This window comes from Dermacentor silvarum, chromosome 2 (genome assembly GCF_013339745.2).
Source record: "Dermacentor silvarum isolate Dsil-2018 chromosome 2, BIME_Dsil_1.4, whole genome shotgun sequence".
NCBI lineage: Eukaryota > Metazoa > Arthropoda > Arachnida > Ixodida > Ixodidae > Dermacentor > Dermacentor silvarum.
In genome coordinates this window covers 109,213,891-109,240,818 of record NC_051155.1, presented here as the reverse complement: position 1 = coordinate 109,240,818, position 26,928 = coordinate 109,213,891, and the positions used below count along the sequence as shown (strand labels likewise).

The following is a 26,928-nucleotide window of genomic DNA, read 5'->3' as shown; positions in this document are numbered from 1 at the left end:
TGCAAACTAATAGCTCAAAACTGCGGGAATCCTGGAAATTCAATTTAAATGCATACGCATTGCAAACTAAAAGGCTACATTTCGTGTATTGCAATATGTACCGTGTTGTAATTAGTTAAGAAGTTAACTAGTTCATTTTTGCTAATTTGTTGAATATGGGTTTAGATGTCGCATGCTAGTAATGTCTACCTCTTTATTTATTTATTTTATTTATTTGTTTGGTACCTGCATCGCCTTTGCAGGCATTATACAGGGGGGTATACAAATCGCGACAAAAATTGTTTTTCAATTTTAAACACACAAAGCGATGTAAAATTCATCATTAGATTCAATACCTACAATATCTGACGGAAGAGCGTTCCAATCCCTCGTGGTTCGACAAAAAAATGAGTATCGCAAGGCATCACCTTTAAAAGGAAGTTCGTAAAGTTTCAAATTATGGTTCCTTCTGCGTGAAATATACGATGGTGGCCTAATATACTTTTCTCTTTCAATGCCTGTTTTAGAATAATATATATTATGAAAAAATTTAAGTCTAAGGCTTTTTCTTCTGTCCTTTAAATCCTGCCACTGAAGTTTACGCTTGCTTTCAGTGATGCTGAGGTTATTATTGTAATTTCCCAATACAAATCGACAAGAATTATTGTGACTGCGTCAGATGATGTTTAAAAATTCCGTCAAACATACGAATGATCACTCTCTATATTCGAGCAGACACAAAGTAGAAAATTTTATTGGAAGGAGGTTTTGGTATGCTGTATGTTTGACAATTACATACTCGACCAAAATAAGTAGTCCCGAAGTACCTAGAAGACTAAATCCAATGTTTTTCACTCAGCAGCGTAACATCTTCGTGTTACTTTAAAGCAACTGATGCATTGTGTTATAATTGAGTAGTATACTTTATTCTTTCCAGTTTTGCATTGAACTCAATTTGAAGACGTTGGCGCAGTATTTAAAGTTTTCCTTTTCAAAGTCTGTCAGCCCATCTTCAATAACAATGTTTCCGCACAGGTGGATGCCTCGGTCAATGAACCTTTGGCCGATGTCAGTGATGTCATCTCCGACAACCTTCATGAAAGAACCAAACAGGTCCATGTCCTCGAAGGCAGTCCTTTCTTGATTTCTTAGAAGGATGCCTTCTATGGCGTCGCGCGCTTGTTGCATCTTTCCAGGTTCGAAGGGATCGAGGTCTTTGACAGCCTCAAGGGCCTGGGAGATGATGTCCTTATACTTGCCACAAAGTTCCTGCAATGACGGCGACTGTATTTAGTTGTGCTGCGCGAGCAATGAAGCGAGCAATGAGAAACTGTAACGAAAGTCACAATTACCGCTCTCTTTATTTCCCCAAAGTCTATATAAATATGTCACTGCAGAAAAGTAATCCTAACTGTGTGTCGACTACTGTGCATTCTGAAAATTTCGTATTTTGGACTGCCAACCAGTGTACTTCAGATAATCTTTCGCTATCTAATTACTTGTCAGCATTGGCAGGACACAAACCTCGGTAAATAATGAACAACCTATGTTTTCAGTGTTATGTCAAGGTAAGTAGGGGCACAGGGCAAGCCCTACACTCCCCATGCATTTTTGACCGTGTTGCGGATCCGTCTTCTCACTAACTAAAAGAAGTATCCGCATAATGCATGTATTATTTTCTTTTAACTTTGGCGCTCTTTTAACTATACTAAACTTATTAAAATCCGACTGAAATTTCTATTTTGGTGAAATTGCTGACACTAGTACCTAAATTCTGGCTTTATTGGCATATTTCAAAATTTGTAACACAAAACATGTTAGGTGCATATTTTCAATTGTAGCACTGTAGTTGCCTACACATACAGATGACAGGGAAATAAAATCACCTGGTTATCCTGGAAGACATAGAAAATAATGGTACCTATGTAATGAAACATGGTTTTAAGATAATTGAGTTTAAAGGAAGAAAGCACCAGTTCCGAGACAATTTCTCATATATAGCTGATTCCAGAAAAGCTTTTTGTTTTTTGTGCCGGAAGTTTTTGTTAGAAAAATTAACGATAAGCGCGGAGCGCATTCTTAAAGGGGCGTATCCACTCACTACATGCTTTCGGTAAAACTATTTTTTCAGCCAGAAATAAGACTTTCTAAGAAAAGTGCAAATATGGAAAATGTGCGCAAGGAGATCCACTTCGCACATTGCAAAGAAAAAAAGTCACTTTTCTTTAATTTTGCCTTACTCTGTGCCTTAAGCGAAACGCACGTGTTGCGCGAATAATTATGCAATGAACATGAGTGGCTGAGTGGAAGTCAGCCTTTTTCGAGCGTCAGTTGTAGAAATGAAGAAACAGTTTTTTTTTGCGAGTCGTAGATACGATCACTGTTTTTCTTTAAGAGGGCGAGCTGTTCCTAGCCAGTCAAAGTTTTCAATTGATGTTAAGTCATTGTAGGGTAATGGTAGTAATTAAAGTAGTTTGCCAACTTTTGCGTACACTAACTCTAAAGCATGCTTTTTGTGATCTTTGCTACCATTTATACAATTCAGGGCCGCGACCAGTGAGCAATCGTGCCGTTATTGTGGTAGTAATCGCCCTTATCGTCATTCCGGTATTTTTAGTTCTCGTCTTCGCTGGTTATGGGGCTGTTCACGGCTCGTTCTGAATGCACATGAAACGTTTCTTTGATTGTAACTAGAAGAATGTTTAACATTTTTATTACTGTAAGTTCTTCAGACAATGAGCAACATAATATATCCTGATGCAAACTAAGGCAACGTAACTACCCTGGTATATGCCTTGAAGACGACCGCAGCATTCTCCTCCATTCAAGACGCTTTTCCCTGTGCAAGCGTGCCTTGTCATTGGCCAACGCTAGCATTCCTCCGACTTAGATGACAACAATTGCCATTACCAATAACAAGCCGCTGTTTGGCAGGCAAATGGTCGTGTGCACAAGCCCAAGCCATCACCGACTCAGAGTGGTAAGAAATAATTGGCTGAGGTTTAACTCTTGTACGCCTAGTTATCAGGAGCGAAAGATCTGTTTGGTTTGGTTTTGCAAGGACTATGCACACAGTATTTCATTAATTCACGCTTCCGCGCTTAGTAAGCTTCTCTATAACGTGCTAATCTGGCCTCCCTTTGCTCTGGTGTTTCAGCAGCCTTTGTTTCAGCCTTTGGTTTAGATTTCGCAGCCTGCCGTATAGCTATGTCTACTGGATGATTGGATTCAGCTTGTCGCTTGCGCTCAAGTGCACGCACAGACGGCCCAGCCTGCGCGCCATCCATGGCGAGAATGAGCCCCCAAACGCCGGCGAAGCAGCCATTAAACCCTTGCCTAGTCACGTGGTACCGCAGCGGCGAGGCTCCGAGCGAGCGCAGCTGCGACGCCTCTCCGCAGCGGATCATGTGGCGTGACGTCACACCCGCCACACATGCGCTTCGGCTGCTCGTGCTCCAGCCGCTCGAGGTTATTGCGACGCGATAAATGACCTTACGAGACATGGCGGAGTAGAGCTCTCGATCTAAAAGCAGCCAAATTAAATATTAAATGATTTCAAAAGACAGTTTCATTTCACTGTGCATTTACTTTTCTTACAGCTGACTAACAATCTACGGAGAAACAGTTAATCTCAGCTGTTCACCCTATATTTCCCACTGGCGAGGAGTCGAGTGTCACAACCAGCTATGACCGCTGCATACATGATAACAGATTTCACCATACACTGCTTCAAACACAACACAGGCCTCACAACACACATATAATACACATATACACATCAAGAATTATGCATGAAGGGAAAATCCTTATCGCACTAAAAAAAAAGGAGCACAAATGGCTGAACTCCTTATTTTGAAATATATGTGCCCCTCTTGCTGCTATTCCTAGCTTTCAGTAGGGAGTAACAGAAAGGCACCGTCTTATTTCGTGCTTCCTTTCCATAGTAGTTAACGAACGTTTTGGCCGACGCAATAGGAGAGCGCATAAGAAAAACTTACACTAGTGTAATACACAAAGAGTACACTGGTTAGGTCACTTGCTTGTACACGATTTTCTAGTTAAATCTCCAATAACACGCTAAAACAGCGAGCAACTCCGTACACAACCAGGTAGTGGTGTACTGTAATGCCTATTACGCCGGAAATGGTCGCAAGAAAACAAGTCACATAGCCACAGCCTGAGCCCCATGCCAAAAGTAGAAATCTGCCGCCTCTCAACGGTGCGTGCGACATGGGCGACCTCGTTTCTGACTGAAACCAAAAACTCACCTCGTCATCAATGCTTGACTGGCTCCTAAGGACGACCATCAGCCTTCTGCTGAACTCCTTCAAAACTTGACCAAGTTTCTGCGCTTCTTCGCCCATGTCGTAACTTGTCTCAGTGACGTTGGTAACAGAGGTGTGCCCGTAAACAACACCTGCGTCAGAGGAGATGAGATGATTCGTCGCATGAATAACCATTGATAATTTCAACTATTTTTGAACATATCAGCACGTTTGGTTAGCGTAGCATTTCTTTGAAAGATTCCGTTATATATTATCGTCCTCGAAAGCAGCACTTTTATAGACCAGCCTTTTATAGTATTGTAGCGCAAAATTGTGACTCACCAATCGTCAGAACAAGAATTGCACACCAAGTAGATCGATGATGCATTTCCCCTAAACGAGTATAAAAACGATTGAACAAAATGCAGTTACTGCGAGAGTTAAAAAAATGCATTATCCCACTGCAACGAAATGCGCCAAACATTTGCAACTCTCCCTAGCAACCATAGTAAAATCTACGCGTAAAACAAGGGTCGTATTTACCTAAAATAAAAGGTTGCCGCGTCCCTTTATATTTATGCTAATGAATGAGGGCCTGCTTTTAGTGAACACTAATAAATATCGGTTATGAGGGCTGTTCGCTTGAAGAACTTCCTGAGCTTTACACTGTCCTGTGGTGTCTCGGCAAAATGAGCTAAACTGGTGCTAATGCAAACTTCCAGGGCTTCATTTATACATCCGAGTCACTCACCCGTGAGAAAATAAGCGTGTGTGCTTTACGTCACAATATATACACCTATTTTATCATCACCCTATATTGCGTGCCTGAAAACACACCCACATAAAGCCTTGCTCTGTGTCAGCACAAATGGTCATTGACCAGCTGTCCTGTCACAGTAGCGTGTGTTTTCTTATCTTTCTGCGAAAACATGCATTTACGTTATTACCTTTAATGTGACGTCATGGTGCAATAGCTTATCTTTCAGCCTGCTCACTCGAGACAGCCTGTATATTTCATCGAAAATAATACAAAAGTGGAGGCTTCATATTCTCTACGTATTGATGTCGGCTATTTCGAAACACAAATCAAGTCAATTTTGACGGAACGCGGTCGGCCATGTAGCATCACATAATGCTCATGAGCATTAAGGTGGCAGTATTCGATCAAAAAAGCACCGTTCGTAATTATTATAAATTTGGTATAATTGCATACCGCAGACAAACAAATTGGAGAACGATTGAGGTTCGCCTTTAATAGTCGAACGCGAGAGCATTCGAAGATTCCTGACTTCTTGGCAGCCTTTCCGGCAACTGCAGCTTTGTTTTTTCTCAGACCGGCAGCGGCGCGCCTCCGCGCGCGGCTCCCGACGAGGCGACCGCGATCTGGATGAAGTTTTTTTGCAAGGAATCAGCCGTGGTGTGCCGCTGTATGAATGATAGGAATGCTGGAAAATGGGTTTGTGCTTGAGTTTCCGCGTAAGAGAATTGTTTTCTCGCATACTCAAGTTACAATTCGACGCTATCATGTTTGTAGGTTGTGGCTAAGTCGTACTTTACTATTTTTCTGACGCATTTTACTTTGAGAAATTCGATTAGTTCAATAACGCCTCTGCGTCACGTGGAGGGCTTGCGTGGTCGGGGTGGTCCGGGATGATTTCCTCGGCCGCGGGACGCCGACGCTCACGCCAATGCCGACAGCAACGCCGACGCCGGCTTTTCTGCGACACGGGGCTTTGACGTTCTCCCGTTAATACCAAACATAAGAAGAGTCACAACTCTTTCACAAGAACGCCTCTTAACAAAATGAATATGCCTGTAAATTCTCTCAGCTGGGCCGTGGAAGTGGCGTTAGGAGTTTTATCTCACCTCGTCCGTAGCACTCCAATGTCAATTAGCTCCTGTCCAAGAGCTCGTGTCGTAGTGGATGTTTACAAATTAAAGCTTGTGACTCGGAATTGCTAGTTTCTCTGTTAGCTATTTAAATGTAGATTTTCTCTAGAATGTGACTCAGATTAACAAGAAGGGTAATAAAGAAATGGTGATAGTGCGCATATCGAAGTGCATGTTCGACAAGAAACAGGTGTACCAGTTCTCTAGGGATAGGCAAACGCGTGCTATTTGCCACGCGCTTGTGCAGACTTTATCTCTATTCAATTGATATCAACTAAGAGGAAATTGGACATGTTGACCTGAATGAGAACTTGCATCGTTTCCCTATTCGTATCTACTTGGAAGGGACCAGTGCTCGAAAGCTGTATGATTCAAAGGACTGTATTTGTCTGAATATTACCTGAGAAATGTGTCAAAAATATTATTTTTTTCTTTTTGAAAGACGTGTCGGGGCAGTCTCGGCTGCTTCCTGAGAGGAGTTACCAAAATATTTCATGTAGCTGAGAGCAAAGACAAATAAAAACAGAAGAGGCAGTTTTTAGTCACTTTTAGTCGCGAAATGTCTGTGTAATATTGGCAACGAATTTCCGCAATTTTCAATTTTTAACATAAATGCAACCTTGAATTTTCCTTGCAGCATTTCCTTGCAGAAGTCGAAACAACACCTCGCATACATTAGAGTGCATTTTCTTTTGCCGTTTTCTTTTTCACTTGCTCGATTATTTCCTTATATCCTGCCGTCTTCTTTAAGCCTGCGCTCATATGCACAACTTACAGCTTGTGTGCGCGTGAAGTGAACTGCTACCTAAAAAAATGTCACAGTTTCGCCCTAAGGGCGAAGCAATGAATGCGATAGCAACACAGCAATGTCATACGAAGTAAGGTGAGCGGCTTTGGTAGCAATATTAATTGTAGTAAACATGAGCTGATTAAGTAAGCAGGTGTGCTGCGGCGTAAGTAGACCGACATGAAGAGAGACTCGATGACCACGAGAAGGCGCGTGTGAAACGGTGGTGTTGATGAGAAGCGCTTCCCGTGGGCAGCGCGTGCGAAGGGACACACCTGTAGCGCTGCACTGCCGATCCGGGCAGCATTGCGTGTGTAGCGTGCGTTCGAAAATGTGGCCCGACTATTACGAACTGAATGAACAAGCGTGGTGCGAGCGCTCACAAACACGAAGAGATCACACTGAATGACAGCAGACAACGACTGTCAAAACGCTGGCAGCAAGCATACGCCGCAGCAGGCGAAGGTACGTGCGGTCTATCGCTTCAACGGAAACTGAGCGGCGAATGCACTTAAAGGTCAGAGCCGTGTGGAGATAAGTGGGCAGCTTGCACTAGTCGTGCAAGGCTGGAGTAAACAGCGGAGGGTGGTGACCGACCTAGCTTCTTCCAGTCGTGGCTAAGTTTTGCTAGGAAATGCTAAGTGCTGCTGGGCACGGTACTCCGAAACGGCTCGCCGCCGGCGTGCAGATTCTCGCTTGGTCGCGCGATGCGCTTTAATATGAGCGGCTTCTTCTTCGCGTGTCCGGATCTTTGATCGTCCCATGTCTAGGGTACATGTACTCGCCACAGAGTCAAGGAGAGTTCTGCCGCCGTCGCGGCGGCTCCGAGCTTTAACTCCCTGGTGACGTCACGGCAAAGCTGCGCCTCCACACTTGCCGGGGCGTGGCTGGTCGAAACCTGCCGAGCCGCTGCCAGAGGCGCCTGCTGCAGTCACGGACACCGCGCGCGTTCGGCGCTAATGCGAGGAAACGCGGGAAGCCCGGATGGCGTCGGCAGCAGCTCTGCGCGTTGCCTCGTTGTTGCTCCTACAATTTGTTTCTCTCTCGCTCTAATTTTCTCTTTCTCTTTCCAGAGCATAGCGCGCGACGCGCGCATGCTCTTCTCGCCTCTCCTTAACGTCCCATGTCAAGGCAACATGTGCACGGCCAACGCCACCTAGAGGAATTTTTTTCCAGTATAGGTGGCGTTTGTACGGCACGGAGAGGAGGCGAAGAACACGCCGCTCCGCGAGGTGGTTGCTAGGCAACGCAGTAGAAGGCGGCACACATTACGGCCGGCTTAAACAGCTCCGCTGTTATAAGTATTTCCTTGCAACTGCAGGGCTTTGAGCACGCATATCTCGCATCAAACTTCCATAGAGTTTCTTGTTTCGGAACATAAAGCATTTGGCGCCGGCACTTCCTCTTTTAGTAGCACAAAAGCGGCTAATCGCTACCTCGCAGTGCATGCGGCTATCAGTTGCGACTATTCCATCTCCGAGAAAACTTGGTGCCACCATTTGTTCAATTGCACCGCGCTGCAGCCATTTCAATTATCTTTGGATTCCGTGCTAGTAATGGGTTAGCACCCTTACTGTACTTCACGCGCTCTCCAGAGGCAAACTATATATCTACACATGTCAGTTTATTTGTATCTAACCGTTTTCGCACCTACCTGGGCCAGGCGTATACGCTTCGCAGCGGCGGCGCTAGATGCACCTAGTGTTCTCAGGGAAGCGTGAAACAGGAGTCCCATTGCAGTACACGCCTCATATACGTAACTAGTTTCGACAGTGACAATACGTTGTGTCACTACACTGATTCAATGCTGAACGTATTACCGTCAATAGTCAACGTGAGATGAGTTCGGCCGATGTTTTCTTTTTTTTTTTCTCCTGAGGATTCCTTTCTCACCTGTTTAGCTGCCACCATTTGTCACGCGACAATTTACACCTTCGTACTGAATCAGCGCTCGTTTCCTCCTGAAATTAAAGCTAACTGCGGCAGTAGTAGCGCATTAAACGTACATTACTCATTTCAACAACTTTCAATAAAGTTGTTTCTCTCTCTCTCTCCAAGCTCAATGGCACATACCAGGGACACAAAAGAAAGAGAGAAAAAGAGAGAGAGAAAAAGAGATATAAAGAAAGAGAAAGAGAAAGAGAAAGGAAGATAGGGAGAGAAAGAAATATATAGAGAAAAAAATAGAGAAGGAGAAGGAAGACAGAGAGAGAAAGAGAGAGAGACAGATAGGCAGAAAGAGAGAAATAAACAGAGAAAGAGAAAGAGCGAGAAAGAAAGAAAATCACCACCAGGGTCAGATACACACGAAAAGCTTCGCTTCCCCTATTTTCTCGACAGGGGAAGGGCTGGTGATCTTTTTAACTTTACATCGCCGGCCTCCCGATTCCGACATGGGAGCAGCCAGCGGCGAGCCGGGGGTCCCAACGGGTTTCCGCCGGCTAGTCCCCTCAGGACCTCAATAAATGTTCATCGTCTGTCTGTCGCCGGCGCAGGCTTGCGCATACAAGCTTTGGTTGAAAATACCGACTCTGCTCGCACGGCGTCGTAAGACTGCGCGCCCAGCTATATTTCGTGCCAGAGACGTACTTCTGACTAACCCCCCCCCCCCCCCCCCCCTACCTAAAAAAAAAGTGATGGTTTTATTTTTCACGCGAGTGTATACGTGCTGCAAAAGCAGGTTCATGGCAACAAATAAAAGCGAAATAAACAGACCGGGAATCGACCCACGTGAAGAGAAAAGGCAAAACCAATGCGTTCGAGAAAGTAAATTTTCCACTTCCAAACCAGCCGAATTGGAAATCAGGACGTCTGCACAAAACAAAACAAATAAGAAAAATAAGAAAAGCAAATCACAGTCATTCCGCTCTGTAATTGTGGGCTACCAGCGGAGCTGTTCTTCGGCAGTACACACGCGGCCTCACCATACCAGCGCACGCAACATACTAAATGCTTATTCGGTTCCTTTCGCAGGCGCGGAAACGCAGCAGGTGGCTTGTCAGCAACTACCTGTCACAGCAAATGATTGATGTGCGCTACCGCCATTAGCGCTACCTAGGCGCAGCCAAACCGAGCATCTGGCTAAGTCAAGAGCTGGGGTAGCTCTCAAACCCGCATAACGTTCACGCTTCGCGACATCTCCAACGTTACCATTCACCGTCAATTCGTTGTCGAACCACAATCTGTCGCACAACTCAATTCGAAATGCCTGTCCAAAAAGTCCCTCTGAAATTTCGCGTACGCACCCTTGCGCTCTTCCAATTTACTGGCGCGTTCACACTGCGCCGCGTCGCCGCATTGGCGCTTCTCAGCGCCCGTCTTCCCGTCGAACCCGCCGCTTACGGGTAGCCTCTCAGGTACAATCTTTGCTGCACCTCGTCGCCCGTTTCCGCGCTTTGCTGTTGCTACGCCAGGTTTCAGCACATGCCTTACCGGCTTGCTCCGCCTCCTCATAGAGGGTGGCGTTATGCAGTATTGGGTAGGGTGCCTCGATAACACGCTTCTCCGTACAGGGTGGTGATAGGTGCGCTTGCGCCATCATATTGTGTCGGGACATGTAAAGGCACGCTATGATGGGCAGCGTGAACTTAAGTTCTTCTCTTGCTGACAGCAAAAATTTGCAACTTTCGCAATCTGTGCGCTTAAGTGCATTGCAACATATACATCTCACCTGAAAAACAGAGGTGGAACGCTTGCAGTAAGGAAATACTAGAATAAGTTTCGAGACCAGCAGACAACTAGTCATTTTTTTTCGCTCTTTCGCTTTAGCTCACAAATTTGTTTCGAAAACAATGTTGGCAAATAGGGTGTATACTTAAAGTGCTTCAAGAAGGCTGACGCAACCTTGGCTAAAAGTATAGCTGAGTAATGTCATGAAAAGGTATAGGACAAAACGAGGTGAATAAATATGGCGGCGTTGCCTATAACCGAAGGTACTGTAGTTATCGAGATACAAATCATGCGTGTAAAAGGTTAAAATTATAAAGAGCTCGTGGACGAAAACAGTCTTACATTAGCAAAGTTTCAAAAGCCAAGATCGAAGTCGCGGCTTCGATCACGGCCGCGGCTGCCGGAATTCAATGCTGGGAAACTGCAAAAATGCTCGCGTACGCTGATTTAGGTGCACGTTAAAGGACACCAGCTGATCAAAATTATTTCATTACCCCCGCTACGATCAATATTCAGAACGGGGTTTCGGAACGTAAAAGCATAGAATTTATTATGTTTCTAAGGGAAAATCAAAATCAAGACACCCGATCTTAGTCGTATGGCCTTTAAACACTGATAAATGAAAATGGTCGTTGCAGACATCTAGCCTCAATTATAAGTCCATGCATTCAGATTGTGAATATCGTCTGCTTGGGTATATGGTATAGTATTTCCTGCATTTTAACTATGAAACCTCAATGTATTGCTGAAAAACGCAGTTGTCTTAAGTTCTATTATGCAACAACCCACAGACGAGCACAGCAATGGGAGAAATAGCAGCATATAGTGACACATCTCACCATAGAAAAGGAAAGTTCATTACGAAACTTTATGAGGTGCGGAAGAAAAGTAATCAGAGTGCCAACACCGGAGCGAAGCGATCCGGTCGCCCCCTTCATAGAGTTTCTTCATCAGCTACTCCCACACGCTCAGTGAAACTGTCAACTTCGTGCGGTAAACGCGCGTCTCTAGAGAGCGTGATAAGTGAAGTTGTGTTTTTGTACTAGCGCAACGAAAATGGAACAGCGAGATTTTCAGAAACGGTGTTCTGATAATTTCTTTTTTCAAACTTAGTGAATGCGGAAGTTTCATCAACGAATTGTTGCAACAAACATTTGGGGAATATTTGTTATGAAGAGCACGTGTTTTTCGGTGGCACAAAGCATTTTTGGAGGGCCGGGGAACAGTGGAAGATGAACCTCGCTCAGGGAGGCCCTCAACATCAAAAACTGAAGAAAATGTCGAAAGAGTGAGGGCCCTTGTGAGGTCAGACCATCGATTAGCATTGAGATGAGTAGCGTGTTAAATCTGAATCGTTTTACCCATAATCAAATTTTCATTCAAAATTTCGGCATGAGAAAGGTGTCTGCAAAGTTGGTGCCAACAAAGCCCTCCATTGAACAGAAATACAATCGGAAGAACGTGTGCCTTGACCTTCGCGACAGGATGGAAAATGACCTAGGCTTCTTCAGTCGTGTGATGAAATATGGATTTTCGAGTACGATCCGGAAACAAAACAAAGTCAAGAGTGGCACACTGACACTTCTCGGCCGAAGAAAGCTCAAATGAGCAAATCAAAAATCAAGTCGATGCTGATTTGCTTTTTTGACAGTAGGGGATTGTTCCCACATAATTTCTGCGAAACGGATAAACTGTCAACTAAGTTTTTTTGTAAATAAGTGCTTGAAAGGGTCCGAAAGAGAGTGCGTCGCGTCAGACCGAACATTTCGGCCACTAGGATGCTCCAGCATGACAATGCCATCGGTCATGCGGCCATCTCAATCAAACAGTTTTTGACGAACAAAGGAATTTCAGTGGTCCCTCAACCTCCCTATTCGCCTGAGCTTAGTCCGTGTGACATCTTGTGTTCCTCAAGATCCACCTGAAGGAGAACCATTTTGGTAGTGTCGAAATTATCCAAGGGAGCGTAACTAAGGAGCTGAAGGCAATCCCAGTCTAAGCCTTCCAATAATGCTACGATGAGTGGAAACAACGCCTCCGCCCATGTATAGCTGTCCAAGGGAACTAATTTGAAGGGGATAACATAGATGTAAAAATAAAACAAACTTTGTTTGAAAAAAAATAATTCTCATTACTTTTGCGGCGCACCTGACTAAAACCAGAGGAAGACAGATTCGAAATAAATGAGACGTGGTTCAATGCAGCTAACCACCACGTTCACCTTCCTGAAACCAGAGGAGGTCATGCACATAAACTTGAGAGCATTGACAAAACAAGGTTCCAATTATATGCTGCTTACGAGCATGAAAACCGATCAGTGAAGGATTGCGGCGGCTTTAGTTCTCTATTCAACCCCCCTCGTTACAACTGACTGGCACAATCAGTGCAAGTGTAAATGCTGTGCCGCAACGCGACAAAACTCCGCAGTGCATGCGATTGTTGGAAATTACATATAGGGTTTGAGCAGGCTTTCCATCGCCTTGATTAAATGACTATCACGGCAAACACCTAGTGCTCGGGAAAATTTCCTGAAGACTGTTTCACATGAAGACACATAAGCATAGCGGCTTAGCAGAACAAGGTTCATGTAGTCTTTTCCTGCGTTCTCGGTCACGGATAAATTAAATCATAGGTGTCGTTTTCCCGTTTATAGTAGGATACAAGTAAAAAAAAAAGAGCAGTTGGCAACAAAGACACACGGACCGCGCGGGGTTGTGCTACTCCGCCAGCCAATTACAGAAGCAAAAAAAAATCGTAGTCATGCGACCTTTTCAAAATGGCATGGTACTTGATACGACTGCACTTGTACTTGTACGTTCAACTATAACAGACGAGTGAAAACGTACAAAGTTACGCGCTTACAATTTTATTTTTATGGTTACCTCCTTATTTTGGTAACAGGGAAAGCTTGACGTACGAACTATTTGCAGCCTCGCGGAGGAACAGTAGCTGGTGGTTATGAGGGCGTGAGCCCGGCTTCACTGCAGACTTAAGTTGTATCCGACTATATCTAGTGCGTAAAGGTGGGCAGCAAACGGGCATGACGGAGTAGTTTTAACCATAAAACTGTCGCGCACTTTTCGTCTTACGTGGCGAGCCCGAAAATTAAACTTAGCGAACAGGTCCGGAGCATGGTAGAAATTACAAACGCCAGGCAACACGACAGCGCCGCACTGACTAATGATCGCACGTCTATAGGCCGATTCAATAGCTCCGACACAATATGGCGGAGGTGTGGCGCGGGCCATGCCACCCTGTACAGCAGGAGGTGGCGCCGACATCATGGCAACCTAGTATTGGATGGTTTCTTAGCTTTCCTCTTGTTATGCCAGGTGAGAGCAGATGCCTTACTAGCTTGCTTTGCCTCCTCATAGACGGCACGGGGGTTTTGAAGCACGGACATTGAAACATCCATGAGAGGGTAGACATATAGAGCTCCGCTGTAAAAACAGAAAAAGAAAAAAAAACATCGGTTTTCAGTGTTCTCTCATTATCGGTCCATTCGGTAGCAGCCGTTGAACACCAGCTGCCGCCTAGAGCATGTGTTCGAATAGGTACCCATATGCAGCTGGGTAGTAGTGAGTCCGCTTTATCACATCTTCGATGGCTTTCTTGACGACCGACGCTGACCGTTATCCTTGCCTTGAACTCATGTGACAGCGTCGTCTCCATCATGACAACACGATCTTTCACATTACCCCAAAGAACGAAATCTAGCCGAGAAAGGTCAGGTGGCCTAGGCGGCTAATTTATAGACCCGTGCTTCAAATCCATTGCGCATGAAAAGTCGCATCCAGTCAGTTTCGTGCTTGGCTGCTGCTGTGTGCTGGCGCCCCATCATGGTGATACCACAGAAGTGGAAGACGTGACAGCTGGACTTCGATGTGTGTGTGTGTGTGTGTGTGTGTGTGTGTGTGTGTGGAGGAGGAGGAGGGGGCTCTCGAGTGTGTCGCCTAGACGTAACCGAGGCCTCACTAATTCATCGGACTTATATGTACATCCTTTAATATCACAAGTGCGCACCTTACATGCACCCCTAAACAAATCCCACTTTAAAAGTAGCAAATTATTATACGTCTCTGACAATCACCTCACATCCCGGCACAAGTGCCGCGATATAACGTGGTACACTACATGGCGTAGTTCTTTTTACACCGAACGCACGTTAACAATATGAAGCTATGAAAGGTTGCCGTCATGTCGCATTCTATACATTCCATCGAAGGCCACTTTATGACGACACAATGCTCACCTATTACACGTCAGTTTATGGCGGCACGTATCTTTGTAGTCACTTTGAATAGAGAGGTAATAGATTACACCGACAGGTGTTGGCTGCTGAAAACTTGGTACCCATACAGAAGAGCATTCGTATGCTTTACTTTAACACGATTGGCTACAAGAGGACTCATGCGACCGATATTCACTCTGTTCATGCGGTGTATTCTTTTTTTTTTTCGTAGGATCGCTCTTGCTCGAGCAGTCCACGGGATTTTAGTATCAATGGCGATACATTATTTTATTCGCTATTCCATTTTTCATGTCATCGTATTGACGACCCATTTGTATAATAGAAAAGATTCCGTCCAGTCGTACACATACGTTTGCTTCGACGTATGTGTACGACGTTTCGACTTAGTGCTGAATTGAGGAAGCTGAGCCTAATTGCAATGAAGATAACAGCGAATTGTGATCAGCAACAAGCTTTTGAAAATTAAAAACGTTTAAGCGTTTTTTTTTTCAGTGTTTCGTCTCGCATGGAGGATTATAACTTCAAATGTGATTGGAAAAAATCTTCCGCAACCAGAGAAAGCTCGAATTAGAAATAAAAATTGTAAAGATGCTCAAAACACATCAATGACAAACTTCACGGTTCTGAGGGACAGACACCACGCACCTTTCTGCTACCTAATAAACAGCGTCATGACCAGATGAGAACTCAGGCTGTCGCGCGCATTGGAAAACACTGCTTAGCAGGCAATAGCCAGAAGCCAGCAACACATTACTAATTGTACTGCCTTCCTCAAGCAGGAAACGTTCAATGCAGTTAAGCAATAAGCTGCTCAAAGAGTTTTCAGATGACAAAAAAGAGCGCGCCACAAAGTTGAAAACACGCGCCATCTTCGGCTATCTGTTGTGGCATCTTGCAAATTGGCCGTAACAGCCCGTTATAACGCTCACATGCGTCAAATCGTGCGGCACAGATAGACATAATTACGTTCGTAAGACTGCTACCATAGAAATTCGCTTTGACGTCGGCAGCTTAAACAGCTGTTTAAGTTTTGTGTATCGACTTGCGTGCACTATTGGCGCAGGTACTGATGATCGCACCTACTCTACCAATACATACACGCCTTTTCTCGACTACAGCACCCCTATTTGCATCGGCGCCCATCTCAAGATTGGTGATCTCGGGGGCGGTTTCAGCTTTGTGAATACTCGTTTTTTTATTCTAAGAGTTTTCTTACGCCAAATTTGTTCGTGAGTTCGCTTAGTGAATTCCGCCCCCTATATTTTATCCATATTCACTAGACTTAGGCCAGCAGATTCACTTTAGTGTTCCTACCCATTCTGGCTAAATTTTATCTTGGTGGCACTTACACTGCTCCCAAGGAAGGCAGCGACATTCTGCTTCGCTTGTTAAACACACAACGCTTCGGATCCCTTGCGTGCGTGATGTGCTAAGCGACGTTATAAGTCCACCCAGTTTCATCTTTGTCTATATGCACATAAGCCATCACTTGCCGTAGTTGTAACTTAGTATAAAGAAGATGTGGTGATGAAGTTAGGAAATTTGCAGGCGCAAGTTGGAAAACGCTAACGCAAGACAGGGGTAATTGGAGATCGCAGGGAGAGGCATTCGTCCTGCAGTGGACATAAAATATAGGCTGATGATGATGATGATGATCATGATCATGATTAAGAAGATAAAGAAGATATCGCAGAACGGTACTATGAACCTCGTGAAACGCAATAAAATAAAAAAACGAAGGTTCAGAAATTAGAAGAGTCTGGGGCAGGGCCTGTTGGTACATAGCTTGAAAAACGAAGAAACTCAGCTTTCCAAGACACGTACACAAGAGGGGAGAAATTGTACAACCACACACGCTGATACTAGCAACAAAGTCTAATGAAACACTATTTACGATGTTCGTGTTCATCCAACAACGGTAATATTTCTATACACGTCACACTTAAGATACTCGCCGTTTTCTCAGTAATGAAAGTTTATCGACATTTGCAAGATATAGCTTACCAGGTGTATGGCGGTAATGCGCACTTACTTCAGAAATGGCTTGCGAAAAATGTAATCAACTCACGCTTTTGACAATTTCTACACGCATCACGCATAAAAATGCGCTTCGTTCTTCATAATTTGAACTTTGTGGCTGCTTGAGATTTTTCCTTTTTCTTTTTTTCAGAACACTGGGCAAGCTTTTTGCGCGGTTTGTAATACACGCTTGTTGAGTTGTAGAGCGCTTGTACAGGACTTTTGCACAATGTTTTTGACCCTGCACAATTCAAACTTTCGGCACGTCGCGAATGACATGGCCATTTTCTCTTCCAATATACAAACTGCTACCAATTTTAATTCCCTCAGTGCAGCGTGGCAACTTTGTAAGCCTTTCATATAACGCATTTAAACAAAAAGAAAATGTAAATCTAACAATTTTCCTTGAGCTCCTACTTCACCCACATACTTCTATATTTGTCTGTATATGGCTCCTGCCTTCCTCCATTCCATCTAAATATAAGCACGGCGAATTATCTACTTCGCTAAGGATATCACGAAAACTGACATATAACGTTTTCGGGTGGTTGTAGTCGCACTGAGCGATTCGCTGTAAAATAAACCTACACTGACGGAATAGTGCGACATTACACAATATTCGTTGAGGCAAAAATACTCACTGACATACTAGGGTGGTGCAGTTATTCCTCACTAAAGCAGAATAATTGAGAACAGAAAGAAGAAGATGCTAACCTGTATAGTGCCAGGTGAAGATTGGGATTTGTTGGATATCACTCTCACTGAATTTAAATGCCGCGTCTGCGAACGGAGGCATTCTTATATATGTGTAGATGATAAGCCTGTCTGAAAGCACACGAGCCGTGGGAACGTATATCTACAGATACGCTCCCACGGCTGTTCTGAGAAAATCGAAGGGCTCGGTGTTAGGATGTCATATCAATTGCAATCAGAAATAATTTCTTGAAATTGGATCACGTGAACTAAATAACAGCTGCGGGATCGTTTACCGACAGCGCTCCACCACTGGATGGCTCTCGCGTACAAAAATGCTGCTTTTCCCCTAATGGTCGATTGGCTGCTGCATGTATTTCTGCCACTTTTTTGCGATACGGTCATATCAGTGCTTATACCAACAGAAAAATCACTCCAAATGATTTACGCCTGCAACCGAGATAGTAGACCGCTATGCGTTTGAGCTCGCTATTAGCTTATACGTTGAACATCCAATTATTCATGCGATTAACATACTTTTGATATTTCGTGCACTCTCCGGTGTCTGTATCTCTATCTGCCTGTCTCTTTGCTTGTCCGTCTGGTCTGTCGATGCGTTGGTCCATACGCCCGGTCTGTCTGTCTGTCTGTCTGTCTGTCTGTCTGTCTGTCTGTCTGTCTGTCTGTCTGTCTGTCTGTCCCTACGTCCGTCGGTCCATCGGTCCGTCTGTCTGTCTGTCCGGCCGTCAGTCCATCGAGTCTGTCTGTCTGTATTTCTGTCTATCTGTCTGTCATTTCTGTCTGTATATGTTTGTTCGGCCGTCCATGCGTCCTGTCAGTCCGTCCGTCCGTCTTTGTTTCTGCCTGTCTGTCCGTCCCTCCATCAGCCCGTGTGTCTGTCGGTCCATCCGTCCATATGTCCGTCCGTACTTCCATCCGTCCGTCTGTCTGTCTGTCTGTCTGTCTGTCTGTCTGTCTGCTTGGCAGTCTGTCCGCCCTGTCTGTCCGTCCGTCCTGTCCGTCCGCCCTGTCTGTCCTTATGTCTCTCTGTCGGTCTGTCCATCCATCCGTCCTGTCTATCTGTCTGTTCGTCTGCCTGTCCATCCGTCCAATCTGTCTGTGTATTTGTCTGTTTGTATGTCTGTCTGTCTGAGTGTCCGTTCGTCAGTCTGTCTGTCTCTCCTTCCATTCGTCCCTCCTGTCTGTCTGTCTGTCTGTCTGTCTGTCTGTCTATCTTCTCTCCGTCCGTCTGTCATATCTGTCTGTCTGTGTACATGTCCAGCCGCCCGTCCGTCCGTTTGTCTGCCTGCCTGTCTGTTTGTCTGTCTGTCTGTCTGTCCGTTCATCTGCCTGTCCGTCCGTCCTGTCTGTATATCTATCTGTCCGTATGCCTCTCTGTCTGCCTGTCTGTTCTTCTGTCTGTGTGTCCTTGCATCCGTCCATCCTTCTGTCTGTCTCTCTGTCCGTCCGTCCGGTCTATCTTTCAGTTCGTCCCTCTGTCCTGTCTGTCTGTATCTCTGCCCGTCTATCCATCAGTCCTGTCTGTCTGTCCGTCCTGTCTGTCTATCTGTCTGTCCGTCCGTCCATCCTGTCTGTGTGTCTATCTGTCCGTCTGTCCTCTCCGTCTGCCTTTGTGTGTGTGTGTGTGTGTTTGTACGGCCATCCATCCATCCATCCGTCTGTCTGTCCATCCGTCCGTTCGTCCGTCCGTCTGTCTGTTTGTCCGTCCGTCCGCCATGTCTGTCTGTCGGTCCTTGCTGTCTGTCTGTAAGTTTGTGCGGCCGTCCATCCGTCTGTCTGTCTGTCCATCCGTGCATCCGTCCATCTGTCCGTCCTGTCTGTTTTTCTGTCTGTCTGTCGGTCTGTCCGTCCGTCCTTCTTGCCTGTCTGCCTGTCTGTCCGTCCGTCCTTCTTGCCTGTCTGCCTGTCTGTGTGTCCGTCCGTCCGTCCGTCCGTCCGTCCGTCCGTCCGTCTGTCCGTCTGTCTGTCTGTCTGTCTGTCTGTCTGTCTGTCTGTCTCCCTCCATCCGGTCTCTTTGTCTGTGCGTTTTTCTACCCTTCTGTTCTGTCTGTCGGTCCGTCTGTCTGTCTATCGGTCTGTCCATCCGTTCTTCCTGCCTGTTTGTTTGTTCGTCTGCCTGTCTTTCCGTCCAGTCTCTCCATCTGTCTGTTCGTCCGTCTGTACGTCTGTCTGAGTGTCCGTTCGTCAGTCTATCTCTCCTGCCATCCGTCCCTCCTGTCTTTCTGTCTGCCCTGTCTGCCTGTGTGTGTGTTTCTGTCTCTCTGTCCGTCCGGTCTGTCTGTTCGTCTGACAGTCCGTCCGTCCGTCCATCCATCCGTCCGTCTGTCTGTATTCTCTCCGTCCGTCGGTCCTTTATGTCTGTCTGTGTGTCCGTCCAACAGTCTGTCCACCCTGTCTGTCTGCCCTGTCTGTTTTTCTGTCTGTTCGTCTGCCTATTCGTCCGTCCGTCTTGTCTGTATATCTGTCTGTTCGTCTGTCTGTATATCTCTCTGTCTGCCTGTCTGTTCTTTTGTCTGTCTGTCCTTCCATCCGTCCGTCCTGTTAGTCTTTCTATCTGTGTGTATGTCTGTCTCCCTGTCCGTCCGTCCAGCCTATCTTTCTGTTCGTCTGTCTGTCCGTACGTCCGTCCTGTCTGTCTGTCTGCCTCTCTGTATGTCTGTCCGTCCATCCGTCCGTCCTGTCTGTCCGTCCGTCTTGTCTCTCTGTCTATCTGTCTGTCGGTCCGTCCTGTCTGTGTGTGTGTTTGTGCAGGCCATCCATCCACCCTTTCGTCTGTCCATCCTTCCGTCCGTCTATCTGTCAGTCTGTGCGTCCGTCATGTCTGTCTGTCCTTACTGTCTGTGTGTTCGTGCGGCCGTCCATCCATCCATCAGTATGTCCATTCGCCTGTCCGTCCGTCCGTCCGTCCGTCTATCTGTCCGACAGTCTGTCGGCCCTGTCTGTCTTTCCGTCTGTCTATCAGTCTGTCCGTCGGTTCTGCCTGTCTGTCTCTCCGTCCGTCCGGTCTAACTCTCTGTCGTCGGTCTGTCCGTCCATCCTGTCTGTCTGTCTTCCCTGTCTGTCTGTCCGTCCGTCATGTCTGTCTTTCCTTTCTGTCTGTCTGTGTGTTTGTGCGGCCGTCTGTCCGCCCGCCCGTCCGCCTGTCTGTCTGTCTGTCTGTCTGACACTCTGTCCGTCCTGTCTTTCTGTCGGTCTGTCCCTCCGTCCTTCCTGTCTGTCCGTCTGTTCACTTGCTTGTCCATCCATATTGTATATCTGTCTGTTCGTCTGTATGTATGTCTGCCTGTCTGTTCTTCTGTCTGTCTGTCTGTCTGTCCTTCCATCCGTCCGTCCTCTTTGTCTGTCTTTCTGTCCCATCTGTCTGTTTGTCTATCTGTGCGTGTGTCTGTCTGTCTGTTCTTCCAGTCTATCTTTCAGTTCGTCTGTCTGTCCATCCGTCAATCCTGTCTGTCTGTCTCTCGGTCTGTCTGTCAGTCTGTCTCTGTATGTCTGTCCGTCCATCCTGTCTGTTTGTCTGTCTATCCGTTCGTTCAGTCTGTCTGTCCATCCGCCTGTCTATCCTGTCGGCCTCTCGGTCCGTTCGTCCGTCCGTCCGTCCGTCCGTCCGTCTGTCTGTCTGTCTGTCTGTCTGTCTGTCTGTCTGTCTGTCTGTCTGTCTGTCTGTCTGTCTGTCTGTCTGTCTGTCTGTCGGTCTGTCTGTCTGTCTGTCTATCGGTCCGCCCTGTCTGTCTGTCTGTCTGTCTGTCTGTCTGTCTGTCTGTCTAACCGTTTTCCCGCCTACTTGGATGACTGGGTAGTTCATCGTTCAATGGGCAGAGGATTGGGTTGCTTTGCAGAGGGAACCTTGTTCAAAACCCACCGTTGGACCAACTTCGGTCACTGATTATGTGACACTGGGTACGTACCACTCTTCAATGAAGCTCCTTACCGCTATATTGGGTTCCTGTATATGTCAACTAGAATATCGGGATTGGCCGATATTCTAGTTGACATTGAGCGCAAAAATGAAGTTGGGAAGGCCATGTAATGCGTAGGATAGATAACTGGTGGACCATTGGAGTTACAGAGTGGATACCAAGAGAAGGTAAGCGCAGTCGAGGACGGCAGAAAACAAGGTGAGGTGATGAAGTTAAGAAATTTGCAGGCGCAAGTTCGAATCAGCCAGCACAAGACAGGGGTAATTGGAGATCACAGGGAGAGGCCTTCGTCCTGCAGTAGACATAAAGATGGACTGTGGATGATTATATGTGCCATTGAGCATGTGCGGCTCTTTAATGAACATCCTGGACGCCAACGCGGGTGATTGGTAATGTACCACTGGGTATTTGCGGCTGCTCTTCAGTAAACGTCCGTGGCACCAACTTGGCTTACTTGGTATGTGAAGCTCTTCGAAGAGCAAAAATCATTTAAAGATTCTCCAGTGCTGGACGGACATGAACCTGTGTCATATATCATCATCATCATCAGCCTATATTATTGCGATAGCAATTATATGGACACTTCAACGGGATTTTTGCCGTCGGCGTCGTCGTCGCCGTCGCCGTCAGGTTCCGTATAGATTCCAAGGGCGATAAAATCGTCGCCCCGCGCCGTACGAGTAAAAGCGCGCGGGGGACGCGCGCTATCATGGAGAGCCAACGCACGGCGGAAAGCAAACGCGATTGTCGCCCAAAAGGCCGTGGGGGTATGGGGGGGAGGGAGGCGGGGCGAAGCTGTGCTACGGCACCAAATGCTTATCTTGCAACCCAGCGCAAGGAGAACTGGCAACGCAATCTCCCACGCGAAAGCAAAAAAAAAAAAGCGGGGAGGCAGCGCGGGAGGGACGGGGGGAGCAGCTTCTACTCTGCCAACAAATACGCTTGCACTGGCTGTGGTGCCGTCGCCCGCACCGTCTCTTTATCTCCACCACGGCCGGGCTCGACTGGCGCGCGCACTATGCGAGCGAGCGCGCGCGCCAGTCGAGCCCGGCCGTGTCTCCACACGGCTCTGACCTTTATCCGCTGTCCATTCGCCGCTCAGTTTCCGTTGAAGCGAAAGACCGCACGATTCTTCGCCCGCTGCAGCGGCCGCGCCAGCGCTTTGACAGTCGTTGTCTGCGGTCATTCAGTGTGATCTATTCATGTTTGCTTGTGCGCGATGACACCACGCTTGTCAATTCAGTTAGAAAGCGAATGTGTCCAAGTTTATGCGGCCGATAAAACTACTCTACTATCCCTACTCCGAATAGCTCTCTACCAATTTGCTATCGCAATTGATGCTTCGCCTTTCAGGCGAAACTGCGACATTTTTTTATGTCCACTGCAGGACGAAGGCCTCTCCCTGCGATCTCCAATTACCCGTGTCTTGCGCTAGCGTATTCAAACTTTCGCCTGCAAATTTCCTAACTTCATTATCCCATCTGGTTTTCTGCCGACCTCGACTGCGCTTCCCTTCTCTTGGTATTCATTCTGTAACCCTAATGGTCCACCAGTTATCCAGCCTACGCATTACATGGCCTGCCCAGCTCCATTTCTTCCGTTAATGTCAACTATAATATCGGCTATCCCCGTTTGTTCTCTGATCCTCACCGCTCTCTTCCTGACTCTTAACGTTAGTCCTAAGATTTTTCGTTACATCGCTTTTTGTGCGGTCCTCAACTTGTTCTCGAGCTTCTTTGTTAACCTCCAAGTTTCTGCCCCATATGTTAGCACCGGTAGAATGCAATGATTGTACACTTTTCTTTTCAACGACAGTGGTAAGCTCCCAGTCAGGATTTGGCAATACCTGCCTTATGCACTCCAACCCAATTTTATTCTTCTGTAAATGGCTTTCTTGTGATCAGGGTCCCCTGTGAGTAATTTACCTAGATAAACGTACTCCGTTACAGACTCTAAAGGCTGACTGGCGATCCTGAATTCTTGTTCCCTTGCAAGGCTATTGAGCATTATCGTTGTCTTCTGCATATTCAACTTGAACCCAATTCTTACACTTTCTCGAATAAGGTCCTGAATCATTTACTCTAATTCTTCTCCATTGTTGCTGAATGGGACAATGTCATCTGCAAACCGAAGGTTGCTGAGATATTCGCCGTTGATCCTCACTCCTAAGCCTTCCCAGTCTAAGAGCTTGAATACTTCTTCTATACATGCACTCAATAGCATTGGAGAGATTGCGTCTCCTTTCCTGACCCCTTTCTTGATAGGTAACTTTCCACTTTTCTAGTGGAGAACCAATGTAGCTGTGCAATCCTTTTGATGTTTGCTAAGGTATTCACGTATGCCTCCTGTACTACATGATTACGCAATGCCTCTATGACTGCTGGTATCTCTACTGAATCAAATGCCTTTTCATAATTTATGAAAGCCATATAGAGAGGTTGATTGTACTCCGCAGATTTCTCGATTACCTGATTGATGACATGGATATCATCCATCGTAGAATATCCCTTCCTGAAGCCAGCCGGTTCTCTTGGTTGGCTGAAGTCAAGTGTTGCCCTGATTCTATTGCAAATTATCTTGGTGAATATTTTATATAATACTGAAAGCAAGCTAATAGGTCTATAATTCTTCAATTCTTTAACGTCTCCCTTCTTATGGATTATATAATGTTGGCGTTCTTCCAGCTCACTGGTACACTTGAAGTTGTGAGGCATTGCGTATGAAGGGCCGGAAGCTTTTCGAGCATGATATCTCCTCCATCTTTGCTTAAATCGACTGTTATTCCATCTTCTCCAGCAGCTTTTCCCCTGGTCATGCCTTTTAACGCCCTTCTAACTTCCCCCGCAGGGGCGTCTGGGCAAGCAGGCGTTTGGTGAGTTGCGCCACCACGTACCTGAGCACCCGGGGGTTGGACCCTCCCATGCGTAGATGCGTGGCTTAGCCGTGTCTGGGGAAAGGGGGATCCTGGAGGTTGAGCTAATGTCGGGTGTTTGGACCTTTACAGCCCCCCGGCTGAGGCAACATACCTCTTTGGCCTCTGCTTCACATAGACGGCACCGCCGGACTGACCCACCCGGGGGAAATCGGCGGTCACCTTTTCCTGTCCCCCTCTTCGGTCTTTTCATGGTGGTGATGAGCCGGAAGACGCTTACGTGGTGTCCGCCAACCAATATCTCCCATCGCCGGTGGCATGCCTCAACGGCGTTGTTGCCCCTTGGAAATCCGTTCTGAGCGAGGGCAAGCACATCCCAGAGGGATGGCGGAAATAATGGTGGACCTTGTATGATCACGGCGGTGTTACCTCCGGGAACACAGCGGCGTAATTATTCAAGCAGGTAGTTGCCCTCCCACCATCGCAACGGGTCAGAGGCCTCCTGCGGGAAGAGTGATTTCAAGGGCGCATAGGCATCTCGTACTTCTTTTGGTGGGCAAGAACGAAAGGGCTGCAAGCTGCCTCACCTTGATGGCGAAGCCACCTACATAATTTTTGTAGAGTACTGCCAGTCCTAGGTGCCGCACTCTCCTCCATACAGATTAGCACAAATTGAACAGACAACCGTGCACATCCGACAACGGGAGCAACGACCGAATAGCGTTGATTGCTGCCAGTTCGAAGTCTGCACTCACAGTTTTAGGATTCAGTGCAAGTCCCACATGTGCGGCAAAGTTCAGCACTTCTTCGAAGAGCGCCTCTGACGCCCTCTGGGTTCGTCGAGTCATTAGGCAGTAAACAAAAAGGAACACATGGCCATTAAGATAACCGGGAATTGTGTATAACTATTTGAAGAGCGGCGACACAGTCTGAAATGTTCCGTCCATGAGCCACATCGGAGCGTCCTTCAATTTCCTCAAGTTTTCGTCCGTGAAAAAAAAAATTCGGAGTCGAACTCCATCTACGCTGGTGCAGTCGCGCCGCAGAAACTGCCGGCTATCTAAAGTTCTGAACTCACCCTCGATGATGAGCTCCTGCACAGCAGACGGCTCGTGTGGGTAGTCCGCTTTCTTCTCCCTTCTCACAATCTGGCGCAAGGATTCATCGCTTGGAAAGTGCTGCCTTGAAGATCCTGGTACATCTGCCGTGACCTGCTGCACGATCTTCACGGGGCCTTGCCTGAGGCAGCCGCCAGAGCTTTGATACGTTCTTGAGTACGAAGAACTGTAACTCTGCAGATATCCGGAGCATGACTTGCGAGGCTTACTGTCTTCGACATGACCTTGTGCATACTTTCTACAGGACAGTCTGTAATCACTCTAGCGTTGCATTCGCCTCGCTTCTCGCACCTAGCTCCAGTAGTGTCTAGAACCTACTTTCTTGTCAAGCACGTAAACATAACCGTCTTTGCAGCTAAGTTTTGCTTTTACCTTCTGGGAGCACACCACAACCGCGTCTTCGTCCATTTCCCTCCAAATCAATGAACTGATTACTGCCCCATATTGCTGCTGCTCTTGTACTCTGAACACTGGGCAGCGGTGTATTTTATTGCGATAGCAATTATACGGACACTCAAAAGCAGATTTCTGCCGTCGGCGTCGCCGCAGCCGTCGCCGTCGCAGTGAGGTTCCGTATGACGTCAATGGAGATGAAATCGTCGCCGCGCGCCGAACGCTGCATGTGCGAGTGAAAGGGCGCGAGGGGCGTGCGCTTTCACGGGGAGTGAACGCACGGCGGAGAACAAACGCGCGTTCTGCGCCGTGCTCACTTAAGGGCTGCAGAAGTAAGCGTCTCTTTCCTCCTTTACAATCACCATATATGTAGAGCAAACGCGCCTTCTTCCGACGCGCGAGAGGCCATGGGGGAGGGGGGGGGAGGGAAGGGAGGCGACGTTTAGCTGCGGCACCAAGTGGGCCCTGCGGCTCTACGAGGCGGCGGCCACATCACGCCTGCGGTACGCCCTCCCGCTGGTGGCGCTGCCGCCACGCCGCCTCGAAAAGTTGGAGCTGCAGCACCGGGCGGCCATCCGACTCTGCCTGGGCGTCCCCCGGAGCTCCCAGATTGCCGCTACCCTTGCGGAGGTTGGAGCATGGCCCCTGTCGCTCCTCTTCCTGCAGCAGGGGCTGAGGCACGTCGACCGCCTCCACCATGCTCCTGATGGCAGAGGCCTGCTGCGTCGCCTCCAGTCCCGGCCTTCCTCAAGGATGGGTCAGCTGTGCCGCCTCTACGAGGAGGTGGTTGGCAACCCACCGCCAAATGCGGTACAGCTGCCCCCACCGCAGAGGCCTCCTGTCCCCATCGCCACGCAGCTGCCCGGGATTTCGAAGAGGCGCTCGCCCGCTTGCGCCCTGCAGCAGACGGCCGCCTGCCTCCTGGACGAGACCCTCGGAGACCACCTCCTGGTGTACGTCGACGGTTCGGTGGTACCGGACACCGGCTCTGCCACGGCGGCCTGCACGGCACCAGCCCTGCAGAAGAGCAGGCAGTGTCGACTGCCCAGACAC

The 26,928-nt window shown here is 47.2% G+C and overlaps 1 protein-coding gene across 1 annotated transcript; it reads right to left on the bottom strand.

Moving 5' to 3' along the window:
* Positions 1-900: 900 nt before the first annotated feature.
* LOC119441681 (uncharacterized) lies at positions 901-17,630 on the bottom strand. The gene is made up of 4 exons (XM_049661524.1): positions 17,576-17,630; positions 4,587-4,637; positions 4,248-4,396; positions 901-1,248 (listed from the first exon to the last, which is right to left on the bottom strand). Exons 2-4 carry the CDS (start codon positions 4,630-4,632, stop codon positions 904-906), a joined length of 540 nt encoding a protein of 179 aa, XP_049517481.1. The 5' UTR covers positions 4,633-4,637; positions 17,576-17,630; the 3' UTR covers positions 901-903.
* Between the last annotated feature and the right edge of the window lie 9,298 nt (positions 17,631-26,928).